Genomic DNA, 15,161 nt, shown 5'->3' with positions numbered 1-15,161 from the left:
AGGAAAAATATTGCTGCATGATTTAAAACAAACAAGCAAGTGACCAGTGGAAGTGCTTTTCAACCGTAATTTTATTGTTCAAACTTAATGTTGTTTGCGGCATGCTGACCGGCTCAGCAAGTGATGTGCTCGATGATGCGCTATTCTGTTCCAAGAGGAAGGAACTTGTACGTAATGCTAAGAGGCTTCTTTTGGAGCTTGTGTACTGCTGTGATGAGCACGAAGCCCGCTCGGTTGTCAACGATGTAGTTCGCGGCTGGTCTTCCGTACTGGTAGATTTGCGTGTTCACGCTGACGGCGTCACCTCCTGCGTTGACATCAATCTCCGGCTTGAACCACTTCCGCGTCCTTTCAAAGTCTCCGCGTTCACCTTCGGCGACATTGTGTGTGACCCCGTTTCCGCTCTCGCCTGCCTCTTGAGTGCTGAAAGTGTAGTTGATGTTCAGGATGTCGGCCGCGAAGTGGTGGACTCTCGTGATAACCGTGAAGTCTTCGTTTGCGTTTATCCTGTTCTTAACCAGGGGCCGCCCGTTCTGGTATATTTCTGTGTGTGAAGAGGCAAATCCGCTGCCCTCGGTCCCAATATAGATCTTGGGAATAACCTGTGAAGCTGCGTAACCCACAGGCCTCACAAGTCGAAATCCATGCCAGAATTCCCGTCTATTTTTGAGTGCGTTTGCTCTCAGGAAGGGGATATACGGATGGGCATACGGAGGCATCTGAATATTGAAATTTCGGTGTGCTTGTATAAATGGGAAGAACTGCTGCTGTGCTGTAGGGTTTGGAGGCTGTAGGGTGGGAATTCTGTTGCTATGGTGTCGGTGCAAACGGTGCACAACGCGCTTAACGTGGATGATCGGGTGCGCTGATGGTGCAGCTACGTTCTTCGCGAAGACGGCGTTGGGTGCTTGACTTTCGAGTACAGTTATCTGCTTATTGAGGGGCTCTTGGTTCCCTTGTTCAACTTCTTTATCCATTTGTGCCGCTGTTGCAGGGGGATGGGTGTCCTGGTTGTCGCGTTGAACAGCCACACTGACACCATTCGTGTTGAAAGTTTTGTTGACAGTTACTCCTGTCCAGGGGTTCTGGATGACGATTTGCTGGACGGCAGCCCCTTGGACTCCACGCTGGACCTCTACATTGATGCTACTCCCCGTAGATGTTTTGTTAACCTCAACATTGGTATGGGGATTTTCGACCTCGATTTGAGTTGTGGGCGAACCTTGGACGCCACGGTGAACTTCCACATTGGCAGCGCCTGGAGTTGCAGTTCGGTTGATTGTCACTGAAGTCCAGGGATTTTGAATCGTTATTTGATTACTCATGGCTGCTTGGCTGTCATGCTGAACTGTCACATCAACGCTGCCTCCGGTGATAGTTTTGTTGACTTTCACGCCTGACCAGGGGTTTTCGACGACGACCTGAATGTCGGGGGCTCCGTGCGAGTTGTGTTGAACAGAGACGTTGACACCGCTGATGTTTGTTGTGTTCACATTCAGGCCTACCGGTGGGTTTTGCACCTGTTCCCCTTGTGCAGTCCGCTGAACCCCTATATTAACGTTGCTTCCAATACCTGTCCTGTTGATTGTCACCCCGTTCCAAGGATTTTCAGCGACGACTTTGGGGTCACGTTGGATGAAGACGTTTATGCTACTGGCACTTAAAGACTTATTAATGGTGACACCTGTCCACGGGTTTTGGATAACTACTTGGCGAATGGGGGCTGCTTGTGCACTGCGTTGAATTGCCACGTTGACATCACGACCCATCGCTGTTTTGTTGATTTCAACTCCGGTCCAGGGATTTTTAACCACGATTTGGCTGCTGGCACTTTTTTGGTTCTCGCGCTGAACTGAGATGGCAACACCGTTTTCGGTAATAGTTTTGTTAACTGTTGTTCCTGTCCAGGGATTTTGGACAGACACATCGACGCCCCCAGAACTGATGGTCCTGTTGACTACCACTGACGTCCATGGATTTTGTACCACTATTTCACGACTTGCAGCTGCCTGTGTTCCACTTTGAACATCTACACTAACTTTGCCACCTATGACTGTTTTATTGATTGTCACTCCAGTCCGGGGATTTTGTACCACAATTTGACTACTGGCAGCCCCTTGGTTCTCGTGTTCAACTGACAAGTTGAAGCTGCCTTGATTTATCGTTTTGTTGACCGTTACTCCTGTCCAGGGATTATTGACGACAACTTGGCTTCTAAGAGTTTGCTGTGGGTTACGCTGGATGGACACATTAATGCCGCCAGCACTTACAGTTTTGTTGACTGTCACTCCCGTCCACGGGTTATGTATCGCAATTTGGTGACTTTGAGCCAGCTGCTTGCCACTTTGAACTTGTATATCAACGTTGCCACCCGTGAATGTCTTATTGATTGCAACTCCGGTCCAGGGATTTTGTACTACAATTTGGCTGCTAACACCTCCTTCGTTTTCACGCTGAACCGAGATGTCAACGCTTTTTTCCGAGATAGTTTTGTTAACTGTCGTTCCTGTCCAGGGATTTTGGATGACCACTTGCTTGCTTGGTGCTCCCTCTGAGTCATGCTGGACAGTCACATTGACCCCACTTGTGCTTATTGTCTTGTTGACTCTTACTGCTGTCCATGGATTTTCGATCACTATTTGGCGACTTGCAGTTGCTTGTGTTCCAGTTTGTACTTCTACATTACCTCTGCCAACTGCTACTGCTTTATTAATGGCCACTTGGATCCAGGGATTTTTCACTACAATTTGGCTGCTGGCAGCTAATTGGCTATCTTGCTGAACTGGCACATTGCTGCTACTTTGAGTTATAGTTTTGTTGACCGTAACACCTGTCGAGGGGTTATTGACAACTACTTCGCTGTTTGGAGCTCCTTGTGGGTCGCGCTGCACGGACACCTTGACGCCACCAGCACTTACAGTTTTGTTGACTGTAACTCCTGTCCACGGGTTCTGTATCACTATTTGACGAATTGGAGCTTCCTCTGTGGTGCGTTGAACATCCACGTTAACTTTGCCACCAGAGATTGTTTTATTGATCGTCACTCCGGTCCAGGGATTTTGCACCACAATTTGACTGCTGGCAGCTAATTGGCTGTCACGTTGAACCGAAACATTTACACTTCCTCTTCCTATGGCCTTGTCGACTGTCAGTTGTTTCTGGGGGTTTTGGACGGCCACTTGGCTGCGTGGCCCCCCGTTTAGGTCTTGCTGGGCAGAAACGTTGATGCCAGCGGCAGTTATAGTTTCGTTGACCGTAACGCCTCTCCATGGATTTTGTATCACAATCTGATGAGTTAGGGCTGCCTGTGAGCCACCATTAACTATTACGTTGCCATTGGTGGTTGTACGATTGATTGCTACTCCAGTCCAAGGATTTTGTACCACAGTTTGACTGCTGGCAACACCTTGGGGGCCGCGTTGAACTGACACGTTGACGCTGCCTTGTGCGATCGTCTTGTTCACTGTGACCCCTGCCCAGTGATTACGAACAAAAGCTTGGCTGTGAGGAACTCCTTGTGAGTCACGTTGCACAGATAGGTGGACGCTGCTTGGGCTTATGGTCTTGTTGACGGTCACCCCTGTCCAGGGGTTCTGTACTGACACTTGATGGCTGGGAGTTCCTTGTGCATTGCGTTGAATTCCCACGTTGACGTTGTTCCCAATGATGGTTTTATTTACCGTCACCCCCGTCCAAGGGTTCTGAACGGTGATCTGGTGACTTAATCCTCTTTCAATGCCATGTTCAACCTGGACTTTGACAGCTGGAGCAGTCCTTTGGTTTACTGTTTCGGATGTCTGGGAGCTCTGGACCACATTAAGACCGCGAGGAGTGGCGATACCTTCTTGTTTTACTTCCACATTGACACCACTTCCAGTTATTGTTTTGTTGATTGTCACCCCTGTCCAAGGGTTTTTAACAACTATTTGTTTGTTGATGCCGCCTGGAGTGGCTCCCTTGATATCAATCTTCACATCATTTGCAGCGACAGTTTTGTTTATTGTGACCGCTGTTGATCCAGCTGTTCGACTGATGCTGGTATCTCCGCGATGTTTCGGCTGTACTTGAACTGACAAGCCGGTTCCCTGCACACTAGCCGGTGCTTGGTTGCGGTTTTGAATTTGTGGTAATGCATCCTTATTGGGCTGTAGATTTATAGGTGGCGCCACATTCACGTGCCTTGCTGGTGAAAATACGGCCCCTGGTAGCACGTGTCGGGTCCAAGGAGCGTTAACCTTCCGCTGCTCTTGACGTTTCTTCTGCAGCAATGACTGACGTTGCCTAAACCTCTGTTGCGCTGCCAATGCAGGCTGGCGAGCTCTTTGCTGCCTCAAGCGCTGTTCGCGTGCCCTTTGTGCCAGCAACCGCTGCTGCTGTTGTCGTCGTTGCCTCTGCGCTTCGAGCTTTCGAAGCCTTTCACGCTTTTGCTTCAGAAGCTGCTGATGCTGGAAATGCTGCTGTTCAAGTGCGTGTCGCCTCTGATCTCGCTGCAACTGCACACTCCTGTGCTGCTCTTGAGCTGGGAATGCCCCGGTATTGCTTGCGGTTTTCTCAGGGGTTGCCGTTTGGTGCAGGAAAGGAACATTAGCTGAAAGCCATGGAAAAGCTCGGGCTAAAGGGGTCTGCTGCAACTTCGCGTTGATCACTGGAATGGAACTTATCCATGACCTGGCCTGGTTTAGGCGCTGCTGTGCAAATGCCAGACCAGGAAGGCTGAAAGGTGATGAGCTGTCACTAACGACAGCCTGTGCCCCACTGGTATCGCGTTTCATTCGGCCAGAGTAGCCATGTTGCTCTTGCAGCGAAGGGGGGGAGGAAGCATCGGTGTAAAGTAGGGGCTGCAGTGCCAATGCTTGTTGAACAGCAGGGCCTAGTTTTCTTGTCCGAGATGCCGGCAAAGGATGAACGTCATATGTTTGTGGTTGAAGCTTGGGTGCAATGTTGGGTTCTGGCTGGGATGCCTGCTGTGACAGCTGGGCTGGGGAGGTAGGTTGTGGCTGAGGTGCCTGCGGAGACTGAGGAGGATACACTACCACTGCCTGGGCCGGATAAAGCTGGGGTGCCAGCAATTGCTGAGCCGGGTATAACTGTTGTTGTGGGGCTATTGCTGCTTGAGGCGAATATGGCTGAGCCGGTAGTACCTGACCAAGGTAAAGTTGCTGCTGAGGTGCCAGCATTGTCTGTGGAGGATAGAACTGTGGCTGGGGTGCCGGCGCTGGCTGTAGAACGTAGACCTGCGATCGAGGTGCAGGTTGGAGGAGATATGGCTGGGTCTGCGGCACCGCTGATTGAAGAACATAGACTGGTTGCGATGCCATTACCGGTTGGGCAACTACAGAGCCAGCGTAGGGACCTCCTTGGTAGGGACCATAGGGCTGGTAGAGTGCAGGCGCTACGGGACCACCGTAGGGCGGGCCCAGACCGGCTCCAAACAGACCCTTTTTCGCTGCTGCGAAAGCTCGTCCTCGCTGGGCGTACGCATTGCTGACAGCCAGACCATATGGTGCTGTTCCCATCTGCACAAGAATGCAAATGACGATGCATTTACTTATATAGCTGCAAGGTTAAGCTCAAGTAAAAGCATATGCTTTACAGTAGCAAGCGTTTTTTCTACAAATTAGCAATTTCTACAGTGCATAAAAAGGTTATACCGGTAATCCAGGTGGGAAGGCAGCAGCATCTGCAATAGAGAAAGCAAAAGAGAAAGTGCTAGTTGAAACTTTTTTGGTGCCCTACACCAACCACACTGTTTGGAAGGGCAACACCAGTGTTTACTTGAGTTCATAAACACGCACTCACCTTCTTTGCAAAGTAACAAGGCGATGCCAAGAATGTAGAGTACGATGACCGCTCTTTTCATTGTCTCTGGAAAGAACAAGCAGGAATGAAATTATTATCTTGCATGCAAGCCTCTCATACATTGTGGTTGTGCAATATGCAGGTTTTTTTTTTTTTTTTTTTGGGGGGGGGGGGGGGGGGGGGGTATTATCAAAGTAGGATTGATAGTGTACAAAGGTGGTTGAACAGCCAAAGCGGCTGACTTCCCTAGACAAAATGGTTCTGCTGTCCTAAAGTTTTAATGCACAAAGAAACTTGTGATCACAATGCCATTAATTCCATAGTGCCATACACTGTTCCTTGTTGAGCATCCTTTTTTTCCTAGTGATGTGGCTGGTGTAAAGTTACCATATTCCGTGGAGCCCAAAGCGGGATTGGGGGGGGGGGGGGGGCGGGGGGGATGTGTAAGGAAGAACGTGGCACATAGCTTGGAGGGAGACTAAGGCTCAGTGAAATTTTGTTTTAACTGGAAGATAATACATTCCGTAGTTCTGTCGGCCTTTGTTTGACGAGCAATGATGCGTTATTTGCTGAATAAGAAAACAAGTGCTGAAGCACGTCCACCCATGCAGCGTTCGTCAAACGCAGAAGGGTGCATGCACATGTGCTGAACGGATTGTTGGTACACTGTAAGATAAACAAAACAGCTCAGACATTCGGACTAAGCAAGGAACACACAACGTTTTCTTGCTTAGTTCCATCGTGTGCACTCTTTTCTTAAAGTTCCTCAAACAAGTTTTTTCGGCTCGTTCATTCCTCCAGCTTTTCGTTAGTGACACTGGGCTTGATACCAGTTGTCCATGTTTCCGGCCGAAAGCGGCACAAAACACCGTCCCACAAGCGGCCGGGCTGCGGGACAGCAGGACCGCAGCCGCAAAACCGGGACGTGATCCCGCCTAAATCGGGACGTCTGGTCTCTTTAGGCTAATGTATCGCTACCTAATTTAACTTTGGCTGACTTGGTGCCACCTGGAAAGATCATTCTGTTTATGACACGTATTTTCGGCCGTACAAGGTCACACACGATGTGTTCTTTTCTCAAAACAGGTCATTATGGGGTTACCATCGATTGGTTGCAAGATAGCTGGGGCACTCCTTTTTTGTTAGATGTCTGTGAGGCAGTTGCGAAGGGAATGAAATGGCAGGGATCTCATGTTTCTTCAAGGAACGCAAAAGCTCGTTTGACAAAAGGCCGCTTTAGCTTCACGTCCTATCCCAGCGGACTTTACACCAGCCATGACGAAAGCGGTCACGGGCCATAGCAGATTTGGCAGGAACTAGAGTAATGGAACAAAAAAAATTGGGGAAGAGGCAGTGAAAAGGCTGCCACAAGCATATACAGCCAAAGGCAAAACTTCCTAATGCGAAATTTGTGCGCAGCGGGAACTGCATTCTTCGTCAAGGCGCATAGCTGCTGCCTTTCGGGAAGCAATCGCATGATCAGCGAACGTGCAGCGGTGCGCGCTACTCTGCCGTCATCTCGCAGCGTGTCGGCGCCGGCGAGCACGTTGTAAATCGTGTTTGAACCTCCCAAGCAAATGTCACGTGGTTCGGATGAGCCACCCAACGAGGACCGATCAACGTGCAGCACGCAGCGCATGCTGGGCTTCTGGGCTTTTTTGTGAACTTGGAAGAACAAGACGCTTGCTTTCATGGGGCATCCTTGATTAACCAGACCTGGACGGTCCGCGGGCAGTCAGGACTGCGTTCGGACCGGAAATCCCATAGTAATGCATGGGAAAATCGAGAGCAGGATCGCATCTCGGGCAGTCCGCGGACGGTCTGGGACTGATAATCGAGGAGGCCCATGGATGCGTGGTTTTGCGTTTTCTTTCTCGGGCACCACTAGACGCCAAGGGCAGTTTTAACAAGCGTGTCTGGTACGGGCGCGGCAACTGCCCTCCCCTTCACAATGTCGCAACTCTTCCAGTCTTGGCCGCAACTCTCAGTCTGCAACTCAGTCTTCAGTCACCGTTTTCTTTTAGTCTTCGGTCTTGCCATCTTTCGCTCAGTTACAACGCCGTCGCCGCCTCCAAACCACAGTACCGGCCACCAAAGTGCTGCACACTAAAAATATTCAGCATGAGCTCAATAACTTAGGCAGGGTGCGAGCCTTCGGACATCATCGTTTTCCTTGTTCCCAGACACTGTTCAGTGTGCTCTTGAACTGAAAACTTCAGATCGAGGAACCTCAAAGCATGAACGCTTCATATTAGACAAGAATCGCTCAAGCTGGGCCATTCTAATTGCCATCTGTTTTCGCCCTGTTTCATAAATACATTAAAACAGCTTTAACTGTTAGACGTTTGTCATTGGAGTTGACTGTTGTTGCGCGTAGGCAGTCTGCTATGGTATAGAGTTCTTGCGACATGGGATGTTTTGCTGAATTCATTAGAAAGTCACTACTGGCTCCATTTTTTTTTTTTTTCTGGTGGAAGCAAGAGACAAGAGCACCCATGTTTCGAGTGGACAGTCAATTACCAAAGCCAAAAAAGTAACTTTGTTACACAGAATTTTTATAAGTAACTTGTTACAGTTACTGTGGAAAAGTAACATCGTTACTTTTTCGTTACTGTATAAAACTAAGTAATAGATCGCAAAACAAATTTTAGAGTTTGTGCGGTATTAACGTACGAATGAGTGCGGGTAGTCAAAAGTGCACGTGGTAAAACCCCAGACGAAGGGAACCTAACTGGGGCGCACTCAAGCCCAAAGCCAACAATCGTTCTGTACGCCTTTTTTTTTTTTTTTTTGCATCAACTTCTTTTGCTTATGCACCCTTGGTGACGGGGAATATTTTTGCAAAACTCACTCTAACTTAGGATGAGTTCTTTCTCAAAGTTGGCATTTGAGAGCTTCGCTCTTTTCAGAGGTATACTTTCCCGTTTTTTTTTTTTTTTCTTGCTTTTGCTCGCTCAAAACGAAGGAATAGTTTCAGACATGACCGCCGAACTCTGTCTTCTACAAGAACTATAATCAATCTTTGTAGCGACCTTCTCTTTTAAACTGCGAAAGCAGCCGTGTTGCGTAAAAGTGAAGGGTGGACAGAAAAACTCTGAAAAAGGAGCAAGCGTAATCTGTACGTCGGTCGGCCTTTTATGTGTGTGCCTAGTGGGTAGTTCTTCATAAAATATAGTTACTGTAACGGTATTTCCTGTTACAGTTACTCTGTATAAAAGTAACCGTGTTACAGTTACAAGTTACTGAAAAAAAGTAACTTAGTTACCGGTAACGCGTTACTATTAACCAGTTACTTCCCAAGACTGCCCTTCACCCATCACAACCGTGGTGTTGCTGCTGAGCATGAAGTGTCAATTCAAACTAGAATTATGTCATCTGCAGGACGAAAGCATTTACTCGCCAACACTCTTAAACTGCGCTGTTCGAATCCCTTTTTATATATATATAACGCAGCTCTTATGCACCCGTTCCTGTGGTGCCGTGGAGTCCCTCGCCCTCGTCTCTTGTAACCGAGAGAACGAGTGAGGAGGAGGAGAAGGAGATTGTTGGGAATGTGTGAGGATCTACTAAAGCCTCCCGTCACTTTCCTTTTTTTCCTTCTTTCAATTCATTTGATGCCCTGGGGCAAAATAGCGTAATAAAAAAACATTAAAGCTAAGTGCCGCGCGAGCCGCTCCGCGGTCGCGACCCGCCACGAGATAACGCCTGAGTTGTGCGCTCGCCGATGATGCGATCACTTCCCGAGACGAAGGAAGTGCTTCTGCAGCTAAACGAGCTGCCCAAAACCAGAGGAGATCGCTGGTGTGGGGATTCAAGGGGGGGTATACCCCCTACTTAATCACGCGCGCCAGGCCGCTAGCAACAACGAGCTGGGTGACTAGGTGGTGTGGATGAGGAACTTCAATATCAAAGTTGAAAAACACTGGATTGTGTCGATGCAGATCAAAAGCGGAGCAATACAGAATAAGACGTTGCGTGTTAGCTTCACACACGGGGTGGGAGAGTTCTAGCAAAACGGCTAGCTTATGCTAAGCTACGGCGGCGGGTGCCGACCCGACTGGGCAGGATCGCATTCGTTCCGCGGGGACTGGCGTCCATGCCTCGCCGAGCCCGCGCATTCGTTCCGGAGAGGGACGGCCTCCTTGCCGTGCCCGCGCGCGCATGCGCAGCTGGGTCCCGGTAAAGCCCGCTCTACATGGTGCGACTTTCGCCTGCGAATTCGCAGATGTGGCGCCGCAGATGTGGCGCTGACAGATTGCCAAATGTTTGAAACAGTCGAACTTCTCCTGTGAACGCCGCTTGGCATTTGGAAATTTGTCGCAGCAACGAAAATAGAAAAATGGATCGTTTTGCCGCACGATCGCCGCCGCATGTGCGAATTCGCAGGTGCAATTCGCGTGTTTTAGAACGGGCTTAACCCGCCCCCGTAGCGTTAACGTACGCTAGCCGCTTTGCTAAAACTCTAATATGTGCAAATGCGGGGGTAGGGGCGTCACCTAGATGCTTTTCCCACCTCACAACCTGGAGTTCTACCTGCTCATCTTCACCACCTCCCACACAGATGCCCCATCTCCGCGATCTTCACCACCTCCCACACAGATGCCCCATCTATGCGGACTTGCCGCCATGCGGCCACTTTGAAATGGCGTGAGTACGACGCTACCTCCTGTTCCTCCAAAAGGACGCGCGTCCTCCCCTGGCTTCCTCGGAGCCACCCCAACACAAAAGTACCGCCAAGCAAGGATCCTCAGTCTTCAACGCCTTGAGTAATCCCCCGCGCGCCCCATGTGGTTCCCCACAGACCTAGAGCACCTCCCCAGAAAAGGAGAAGTTATTGCAAATAAGATAAGCTCTGCTTATTCAACAGCCAGTCTAGCTGTAGATCCCAGCTGAAGATAGGCGCAGCTCGTCTAAAAATCGAGCCATTTCTATTCGGGGAAAGGGCGCTAGTTCCATTACCGAAATGCTCCAAGCGATGTGACCATTCCATTCCCATTCCATTCGGCGCCACGAAAAGGCGGAATGAATCCGGAGTCATTCCAACTTCGTAGTGGTAACTCCGCAACACTTCCTCCAATACATGTGTGTCTGAGATTCTTCGTCTCAACATACTCTGCAGAGTCGAAACAGCTCAACAGCTACGCTCAGATTTCGCATTAGGGAGTATCGTAATCGTCAGCCATTCTTTTTTGCTTCCCAATTTTCTTATCTCATTCCCCCGCCGAGTTATCAGTTTACTCCATCGTCCCCTTTCTCGGTAGCCATTCTTTTACCCTGAAAGCCCACCGGGTGTCACTTTTCCGCATAACATCTCCGGCACATTACCCGATTTCATTTCACTTAATTTTAGCTCGCGAGTTTCCTTCCTGATCGAAGGTGCTCGTTTCCCATCACTAACCGTTAGTCCGACCATTCTTCTCTCCATGGCTCGTTGCGCTGGTCTGAGCTTGTTTTCGATGGGTTTAGTGAGTTTGTTCCCCGTGAGCCATGACCGGATGTACGCGCTAATTGTGAGCATTTCTTTTTATTAACAGATCTCGAGGCAGCCTAGCTTCGATTGAGAGTACTTGCCGAGTATATGTTCCGACTACCGACGCAAAAGCCATATCGTGATCTATGGACGTAAAAAAACCGGCGTCACGCAGTTCTGTTGGCTGAGACGGGAAATGACGTCATTCTTTAAAGTTATTACGACAGTTGCGGTAACAGTCTGAACCTGGCCTAACGTATACTAATTTAATTAAACCCGATTTTTCGCGGTTTTCATCAGCACTGACAACTGGTCCAAAATAGTTGTATTCATCGACGAGATTTAGGGGAAATCCCAAAGGTGGAGTAAGTTTCTGTAAAGGAAAGTTTGACGTCCACGAGATTTAGGGGAAATCCCAAAGGTGGAGTAAGTTTCTGTAAAGGAAAGTTTGACGTCCATGGACGTCAAACTTTCCTTTACAGAAACTTACTCCACCTTTGGGATTTCCCCTAAATCTCGTCGATTAACACCTGTCCTTCACTTCGAGTTGTTGATCAATTCGCTTTCGCGCTACTAACGATTAGCCTCCTGGTTAGCTCAGTTGGTAGAGCGACTGCTCCGGTTAAGCAGTGGTCTCGGGTTCGAATCCTGGACCAGGACGAATTTTTCTTCAACTGCGAAGTTTCCGAGAAAGCTGTATAGCTTTCCTTTGTAGCCCTATGGCTGCATTTAGGTGGATGTCAAACTTTCCTTTATAGTTGTATTCATGCACCTCCTATTCTATAGGTTGAAGAGAAGGCTTTCTGCACTGCATGTATGTTTATCATTACTTTCTATCTCTTTAAATTTGCCCTTAACCCTGTATACTTCCTGAAGCATTCTTTCAGTCCTTCCTCTCTCTCCATTTAGATCGATTAGGATGTTGAGCGCGCCGACGCTATGCAGGCGATGAGGGGCGCCGTAGTGGAGGGCTCCGGATTAATTTTGACCGCCTGGGGATCTTTAACGTGCGCCAAAATTTCGCGCACACGGGCGTTTTCGCTTTTCGCCTCCATCAGAAAAGCGGCCGCCGCGGCCGGGAATCGAACCCGCGTCCTCGGACAACGCCTTAGCCACTGAGCCACCGCGGCGGGCAATATCTCCATTTACTCGTGTCCTTGATAACACTAGCGCTGATTATTTATTTATTTATTTATTTATTTATTTATTTATGCTTGTTTATTTGTTTGTTTGTTTGTTTGTTTATTTATTTATTATTGTAGTCAAGCTGTTCAATATGTCTACGCTTTCTTCACCCTCTCCGGTTAAGACTACAAATCTGTTCCTTTCGCGCTGTTACGGAATTCAAGTTTGAATTCCTTTTTTTACCAGTTTCGAACTTCGCCTTCTCAGCTCTAGACTTATTATTCTCTTCTCCATTCTTGCCTAGCACCTCAACATCCTGCACAATACCAAAATTAGAATGACGTCTGTTTCATTTTCATTTAACTGTTAGGATCTTCCCCTTTTCCCTCACCCATTCCTTCGTTTGCGGTGAAATGTATTCATTATCTTCAGGCTATTTCGCTCTGCCAATCCAAATAGCGCATCGCCTCGGCTATTCGGACTACCTGTTCCGATGTTTCCACTGCATGTTCGCCTCCCTGGTCAAAGTCTCCCATCACTACGCTTTTATCAGCGGAGCTGTTATTCTAACTCCGCGTTTTTCTTCGTTGTTTTTTTGTAGTTTTTCGTGAGCAGACTTCCCAGTAGCGCATTTGTGTTAGAAGTAATGCCGTAATTTGGTCTTTGTAAGCTGTCTTTCCCACATTGCGTGCTGTACAGTGAAGCCTACTCTAAAAATAGGCGGCAATAGGAGCGAACGCGGCGGAAGGAGGCAACCGACGACGATCGGGCCGCGGGCGCCAAGCGTAGGCGCTATGCACGTCGCGACCCCGAATAGCGCGAGGCGTAAACGCAAGACGCCGGCGTGGATATAATACCGCTGAAAGCTTCCTTGGCGTGACGGCGCGGTCTGAGCGGGAATTTCCGACCGACCACCAACCGACAAACTACGCTATAAAAAAATAGTCATTTGGTTTCGCAGAGTGGAATGGCACTTGCTTTTTTTTTTTTTTTTTTTTTTTGGGGGGGGGGGGGGGGGAGTGTTAAACTTACCTGTCAACAGCATCATTTTTGCATCTAGACGTTGGTGCACTGGCCCGTACGTATACTACCTTCAACCAGTACCTACAAGTATTTAGCGGATAAGAACGGCCGAGATGCTGTGGGGCTCCTTGCCATTCCGTGCTATTTCTTTGTGGATCAAAAATCCCACCCGAAGTTCCTTGTTTTCTCGATGCCCTCGGTAGCATGGGCGTCGGTAGGGGGGTGCAAAAGGGGCACCTACCCCCCCCCCCCCCCCCCTTCCCAACCCTGCAAGCCACCCCAGAACAATTGCCCCGCCTCCTGCTCCTCTTTCTCCTCAATACAATGGGTTTGCCCCCCCCTCAAAACAAAATCCTGCAGACGCCCATGCTCGGTAGCACAGAATATGCCCTATATTTATCACCTTTAGGCCCTCGCATGTTCTTCGAACTTTGCTCAATGATATCTCATTTAATGCCTGAGAGTTTATCTAATAGCATAGGCAAGCTGCCTTCGCTCGACAGAGCCTTGTGTTAAACATTGCCAAGCTCAAATTGCAGTGACGGCCTCTCCAGACCCAAAGATTCTTCGCACCTCTGCAGCACCTTCTGGGGCGTCACCCAGCATTATCGCTCGCTCAGACAATCCCTTTTGCACAGAATACCCAAGGACGAAGAAACTACTCTCAGAGGAATTCACACTGACAATTTCCTTTACCCCATCTGCCTACACTGCCTCTATCCAAACTCAATACTCCGCAGAATGCAAGTTTTGCCCTGAACCACATGCCCTAAACCTTGTCGGGTGTGCTCACAATCCAGCCCTCCCACCTCTTTCCCCTCCTCCTCCCCTTTCCGTGCTCTGTGTGAATTTGGCGACCAGCGCTAGCCTGGACGCCCAGCAACAACGGGTCTCCAGGGCATAGACCGCCAAGTCGTCACTTGGCTCCTGGACGAAGGAGATGCATCCACCTCTCTGTTAAAAATTCTTTGCTACTACTACTATTACCACTACTACTACTACTACTATACTACTACTACTACTACTACTACTACTACTACTACTACTACTACTACTACTACTACTACTACTACTATACTATATACTACTACTACTAGTAGTAGTTCTGTTACTACTAATACTGTAACGACAAATTTCGTTCAGTAAAGTTGTTTTCCTATCTCCATTGATGGTGCCGGTACTACGTGACTTTTAAGGAAAAGCGAATACCCTGCAATGCCTGCGTGATTTTGACTTAACTGGCGTGGAAAGATCACTGAGGCCTTCAATGAGTTACTTTTGTGCTGCCCCGTATGCATTGACAAGCGCGTTTAGGTAAAAAGAACGGCACTTACCTCAAGTCATGGATGGTCGTCGCTGAGTGCTCCTTTCTCGTATTCCCGTTTAGAGAAACGCTGTCGTCCGCGTTTCTCTCTTTTATGTCGCTATTGCAAACTGGCCGCGGGAAACGGTGGCGTAATTGCCGCGACGTCATTAGCGCTGGCGGATCTGCTTTTCTGACGGCGTCAACCTTTCTTGTCGACTTTACGATGGCCGCGCCCGTTATCTGGCGCTGGTCAAACGCCCTTAGATAAGAAGCGTAAACGGGAACCGCGCGGCGCGGTATTCGTGAGAATTCAGTTCTGAAAGAAATTACTCGCGCGTTGCGCGCAGCGTCACACGCACGGGCATGGAGGCCACTAAAAATGCGTAAACTCGATGTTCTTCACTTTTCAAACCACCACTGTCGGCGGAAAGCGGACGA

General features: G+C 48.9%; 1 protein-coding gene across 1 annotated transcript; it reads right to left on the bottom strand.

The window, feature by feature from the left end:
• Positions 1-52: 52 nt before the first annotated feature.
• Positions 53-14,882, bottom strand: LOC144153001 (uncharacterized). Its single transcript, XM_077684619.1, has 4 exons — positions 14,752-14,882; positions 5,800-5,865; positions 5,652-5,680; positions 53-5,516 (listed from the first exon to the last, which is right to left on the bottom strand). Exons 2-4 carry the CDS (start codon positions 5,858-5,860, stop codon positions 141-143), a joined length of 5,466 nt encoding a protein of 1,821 aa, XP_077540745.1. The 5' UTR covers positions 5,861-5,865; positions 14,752-14,882; the 3' UTR covers positions 53-140.
• Between the last annotated feature and the right edge of the window lie 279 nt (positions 14,883-15,161).

Source organism: Haemaphysalis longicornis, unplaced genomic scaffold (genome assembly GCF_048455015.1).
Source record: "Haemaphysalis longicornis isolate Haplotype H1 unplaced genomic scaffold, Haemaphysalis longicornis Haplotype H1 scaffold_9, whole genome shotgun sequence".
Classification (NCBI taxonomy): domain Eukaryota; kingdom Metazoa; phylum Arthropoda; class Arachnida; order Ixodida; family Ixodidae; genus Haemaphysalis; species Haemaphysalis longicornis.
This window is presented reverse-complemented; position numbering and strand designations above follow the sequence as displayed.